Source organism: Carlito syrichta, unplaced genomic scaffold (assembly GCF_000164805.1).
Source record: "Carlito syrichta isolate Samal-C Ts95f unplaced genomic scaffold, Tarsius_syrichta-2.0.1 Scaffold301648, whole genome shotgun sequence".
Taxonomy (NCBI): domain Eukaryota; kingdom Metazoa; phylum Chordata; class Mammalia; order Primates; family Tarsiidae; genus Carlito; species Carlito syrichta.
The window spans coordinates 98,462-104,461 of NW_007245744.1; the positions used below are offsets into that span (position 1 = coordinate 98,462).

Here is a 6,000-nt window from a genome sequence, read left to right on the forward strand (position 1 = left end):
TCACTGAGAAAGGAAAGTCATATCATTGTAAACTATTGCCTGAAAGCAATTTTGCTGCTGTAGCCAAAAAGGTCAACGAATGTTAAATATCTCAAAGGACACAAAACACCTTTATACAAAATACCTTTATCTAAAAATTATAGTGCATCTTAACTGGAATCTACTGTGTGGAATTATACAGTAATATAAAAATGAGAATTAAAATACAACACAACAAAACTTAATTGTCTGAGAAACAAAAAATTAAGAAAAGTACAAAACACTTGCCCAGAGAAACAGGAGAACTGACCAGCAGATGGAGCCCTGTAGAATGTATTGGCAGGAAAACTCAATAGTGAAGAAGTATGGCTCATTAGGATACCCAAATTTTATTTTACTTTATTAGTAGTAAGGTTTCCAACATACTCAACACTGATATCGATATTTTGAATGGTCAGACATCCCAGAATATAAAATACCAGAATTCTTCAGTATTTCATAAATTTAAAAAATGGTAATTCTGGTTTTGAGATTGAATAGTATAAAGTGAGTGATCTGATTCTGAGATACCCTGGGGAAATCAGCAAGTTAAGAAGCCAGGCCTCAGATCATAAAGCAAGCACTCCTGTGAAGTCCAGCTGAAATGGGGCTTAAAAAGCCTAGAATGCCCTCTTCCTCTAACTGTGGTTACTAAAGTGATACATAAGACCAAATCAAGTTTTTGTGATTGCTACTAAACTTTTTCGCCCTTAGAAGAATTACTAGTCAACTATCCAGATCTGTACTTGAAATCAAAACTCACGGGTGATGAAAAAAAAAAAACTAAAATAACAGGCAAAGTTTAACCGTACTATGTAAATAACAACTATATCCATCTGTCTCTACATGCTTACTGGAAGTTGCTAAAACAATATTAATATTAATGTTAAACAACAAGTTAATCAGAAGATTCAAATACAAGAACAGTTAAGAGCTATATTTATGGATCAAAAATAGCAGGATCAATATCATGATTACATGGTTTTAGACAAGTGTCCACAAGCCACAGACTCTCAGTGCCTCAAGAAGACTTGATCAAGGAGTTTTGTTACCAGAGAGTATACGCCAACCACAGGTTGAGTATCTCTAACCTGAAAATCCAAAATTCAGAACTTTCTGAGTGCCAACATGATGCTCAGAGGAAATGCTGACTGGAGAATTTCAGACCATCAGATACTGAATTGGTATATAATGCAAATATTCCAGTATCTGAAACCCAAAACACTTTTGGTCCCAAGCACTTCAGATAAGAGGTGTTCAACCTGTTTTATGTTTTGTTGTTGTTGTTGTTATTTGTTTTTTTTTTTTGAGTTGGAGTCTCACTGTCGCCCAGATTGGAGTGCAGTGGCCGCTTCCGGCCACCGCAGCCTCGACCTGCTGGGCTCCGGCGATTCTTCCGCCTCAGCCTTCCGAGTAGCTAGAACTACAGGCGCGCGCTACCACGCCCAGCTAATTTTTTGATTTAGTGTAGAGATGAGGTCTCGCCTGCCCAGGCGGGTCTCGAACCCGCGGGCTCAGGCAATCCACTACCTCAGCCTCCCAAAGGCACGGGATTACAGGCTGAGCCACCGAGCCCGGTTTGTTTTATGTTTTTATGTTATATCTACGCACAGTTAAAATGGTGATTCATTGATTTCCTCCTGCCATCCCCTATGCTGCCAAACTCATGTGCTCAGGGAGTAGAATCTACAATTGTTATGCTATACTCTAAGGAAAATATAATTAGTTTGTAAAAATTGCATTAAAAAAATCCCACAGACACCACATAATAGTCCAAAGTAAAATACAAAGTTTTTTGCTTACCCATTAATGTAAGAGCCCGCTTTTTTTTTTTTTGAGTTAGAATTTCACTTTATAACACAACTATAAGTAATCATATAGCCAAGGATTGTGTGGCATCTAGTTCTTAGGCAAGCCTATTTAAGCAGCTTGATCATATGGTTGTATTAGAAGTATATAAATTAGATGATTCTGACAGACAAGTTTAAAACAGCTGTCAGGTCCCCCTGAACAGTAAGAGCTCATAAATCAGGGAAATCAAAATATCAAATGAGGCACAAAATTTGCAAATCCTTACTCTTCCATTCTAGAGATATTTAGTGTAAAACTTTAGCTATTTTTTTTTTATCAGAGCTGTGACACAATGGCTGTTGAAGGAATGAGAGAATCATTATATTTTATAAGATCTCCATTACCAAAAGATTCAAATTACAGATCATTTTTGGCTTCAATTTGTTTATGGAAACACCCTATTACCTAATAATGTTGGTTACATGGGACAGATCATGAAAACTTAGCAATCTGTTTTAAATAGTGTAAAATATAGTCTTTTCCCTTACACGAAATGGCTTGGTACAGATTTTCAATTCTAGGTTTGAATTCCTGGGAGATAGTAACAACAACAAAAACAATCCCAAAAGAAATGTGTTCTAATTTTTTCATTATCTATGAAATTAAAAAACCACAAAGATGGAATTATGAAATTCTATTATAATGTGGATGTTGTGGATAGAAAAACTTAAGCATGCTCCAGTTTTACTCCAGAAGTTCAGAACAACAGCGATTTACCTAATGTTATAGAACGTGTGGGTAGTAAGCGGAACATGACATTCTTCTCGAAATTTCAAAAAATCAACACGAAAAAACTACATATTAATTGCCCCTCTTGTTATCAGCAACAAGAATCGGAATGTCCACCGGAAACTCAGCAATTCGGCAAATCTTGGTATCTATCAAAGAGTGCATCTGTGCCTGGAACCTTACTTTGCTTCAGCATCCTAATGACTTTTACTTAAAATCCATAAGAGGCATCAACTTTGGAGCCAGATCCTCACCAGTTCTGTCGGGGCTAAGGAGAGGATCAAATATAGAGATGTAGATAGAGAGGAGACACAATGCCTGATGAAGGAATGAGAGAATCACATTACGTTTTCTAAGATCTCCGTGACCAAAAGATTCAAATTATAGTTCATTTGGCTTCCATGTGTTTATGGAAACACCTTATTACCCAATAACGGTGGTTATACGGGAGCAGCTCAACGCAGGGTGTGTCCCGTGGCTGCGGAGCCTGTCCTACTGCCCAAGAGCGCGAGGGTGCCCCGTGCTTCCTCGAGATGATGTCTCCCGGGACTCCACCCCCGCGTGACAGGTCGCCCGGCGGGAGTCTTGCTGGGGGCGGTAGGAGCCACGCCCCGCCCCTCCTCTACCTCTTTCCGGAGAAGGCCTTGAGGCAGGCCGGCCCCCAGACCGGGGCCTGCACGACGACCACCCGCTAGGTGTCTGTGAAGCCGTGGGTGTCGGGCTCTGGGCCTCCAACTCCAGCCGTCGCGGGATAGGGAAAGGGATTCCCCGCTGGGGAACGAATAGGAGGAGCCACGGGGGGCCGGGCCCCTCCCCCGCAGGCTTACCCTCCGCCGCCTCCTACACGCGGCAGCCGCCCCGCTTCCTTGCGGAGCAGCCCGAAGCACTGCGTCCAGCAGCAGTTCCCCATCGCATGCCGCCCAGGCGCCGCCGCTCCTTCTCCTCCTCCCGCTCAAAGCCCAGACCCAGGCCCGGCAGCCGCATCCGCGCGGCACGAGCCGAAGTGGGGTTCGCGGACCGAGGGCGGGCCGACTGGAGCGCGGCGGCGTGAGGGGCCGGGACCACGACAGGGATCAGGCGCTCGGAACAAAGGCAGCGATTACTCCAGCGGCCGCCGAGCCACCGCCGCGCGAGGGAGGATCGCCGGGATGGAGGCTCCGTACTGCCTCGCCGTACGCATGGGCCCTTTTGCCTCAGCCCCTAGCCCGGCACCAGTGACCGCCTCCAGCTGCTGGAGGAGGCCAGTCCCCGCGAGGCTAGCGCCCTGGCCCCGCCCCTCCCGCGCGCCCAGGCCCGCGCCTCGTCGCCGACGCCGCCACACCCCCGGCCTCTCTCGGGCTCCGATTGGGCGCGTGTCCTCGGAGGCCCGCCTCCTCCGGAGACCGGTCCTTGCGTCACTTCCGCCAGTTCCCGGTTCTGCAACTTCAGCCTCAGCGAAGGCTGGATCCCTGTGTAAATGTCAGTTTGGTTGGACCTTGACCTGAGTAGGAAATTTCCTTCCTTCGTTGCAGATTCAGGCCTCTTGCTTCCGAACGCGCTAGATGTCGCTTGCCAAGGCTCAGCCTTCGAACTTTGTACCAAAGGCTCGTGAACGGCTTACCTAGAGCCCCACGCCAGAAGTCTTGAGGTTGAAGGGACAGTTCTCTGTGCATCGTGTTTTGCGAATATTGCACTTCAAATGGGAAATGGAGTCGATGGAAGTTACTTTGAACGCACCAAGAACTTTTTCCCGTCCGATCTCTGTCTTCCGTCTCAATCTCCCTATTGTCAGTAGGGAAAAGTATTAATGGTGCACCACTGGCTTAATGTTGTTTGTTTAAAATCAGATCTTCATATAATTTGGGTTGGGGTAGTTGGGGTCCAGAGGAATTCGGCCAGAGGGCTGGGGCTTTTCCGGAAGACCAGCCTTGCCAATCGGAGCAGGCTGCCCAGAACTGCTGTAGATGGGAAGAGGAAAGCTAATCTGGCGCATCCTGGTCTGTGGTTTCTTCAAGTGCTACTTTAAAAATCGGGTTTTGTCAGTAGTTGACCTTAAAATTGAATATAAGGCGTGGCTTAGTAGACGCCTAGTCTGGTGGATAGGAGACTGCTCTTATGGACTAATAGACTCGCTAATTTTTAGCCTGTTTTTAATTAAATCTAGCGACAGTATTATATTTAAATAAATTATTAATGATAAAATGTTCTTTGAACTACTCATTTTCTTGCTTCTTGAAATCCAGACCTACTTGAGTTTCAGTCTTAGAACTGCTCCTTAACTAAGTTTTGATTTTGTTTGTGTCTCAGTTGTTTTTGTAATCAAGGACGTAGAATATTTGGCCTAGGATTCTATTCTCAGTGAATGTTGGTGGAATGACTAAGTGACTTCCTAAATATTGATTGAATTTTCTTTCCCCCTTACAACTCCTTAAGCTAGGCAAATATGTTAATAAAATAGTCTTTAAAATTGGGCCAGTGAGGTGGCTTCCAGCACGTTGGGAGGCCAAGCCATGAGCATCTTTTGGGGCTAGGAGTTTGTTACCAGCCTGGGCAATTTAGGGAGACCCCGTCCCTACAAACACACATGCACACACAAATTAGCCAGATGGTGGCCCAGCCCTATAGTCCTAGCTACTCGGGAGACTGAGGCAGGAGGATCCCTTGAACCAGGAGTTGGAAACTCAGTAAACTATGATCATGTTACCGCGTTTCAGCCTGAGGAACAGAGCAAAACCCTGTCTCAAAAAAACAAAACAAAAAACTATAAATATTTAAGGAAACTCATATATTCATCCTATGAATGATGGAATGCTATTCAGAAACACACACAGACACACACTTTTGATAAACACACCTTGACTGAATCTGTAGGAAATTATGCTGAATGAAAAAGCCAATCTCAAAGACTTATGCATTGTATAATTCTACTTATGTTATATTCTAGAAATGACAAAATTATAGAAATGAACAACAGAATAAGTGATTTTCATGAGTTGGAGACTAGAGAGTGCATCTTTGTGGCAACGTAAATGCTGTTTCTTGGCTATATTAATGCAAATATCCCAGTTGTGATATTGCACTATAGTTTTCAAGATTTAAGGATACATGTGGTGATCTCTGTGTTTCTTAAAACTGCATGTGACACCACAATTATCTCAAAATACTTGATGCAAAAATATGCCTGTGGACTTCTTCCTATAGGTATTCTTAAAAACCTTTTTTAAAAGTAAATGTCAGCCAGACACAGTGGTTCATGCCTGTAATCCTAGCACTTTGGGAGGCTGAGGTGGAGAATCGCTTGAGGCCTGGAGTTGGAGACCAGCCTGGGCAACATAGTGAGATCTCGTCTCTACAAAAAATGAAAAAATTAGCTGGGTGTGGTGGCGTGTGCCTGTAGTCCCACATGCTCTGGAGATTAAGGCA

At 44.1% G+C, this 6,000-nt stretch overlaps 1 protein-coding gene across 2 annotated transcripts in view; it reads right to left on the reverse strand.

The window, feature by feature from the left end:
- Positions 1–3,864, reverse strand: part of AP1AR (adaptor related protein complex 1 associated regulatory protein) — a 48,649-nt gene extending 44,785 nt beyond the window's left edge. For both annotated transcript variants that reach the window (XM_008055070.2, XM_008055069.2), the window contains exon 1: positions 3,426–3,864. In XM_008055070.2, coding sequence (XP_008053261.1) covers positions 3,426–3,508 — 83 coding nt within the window. In that variant the 5' untranslated portion in view covers positions 3,509–3,864. The remainder of the gene's footprint in view (positions 1–3,425) is intronic.
- Between the last annotated feature and the right edge of the window lie 2,136 nt (positions 3,865–6,000).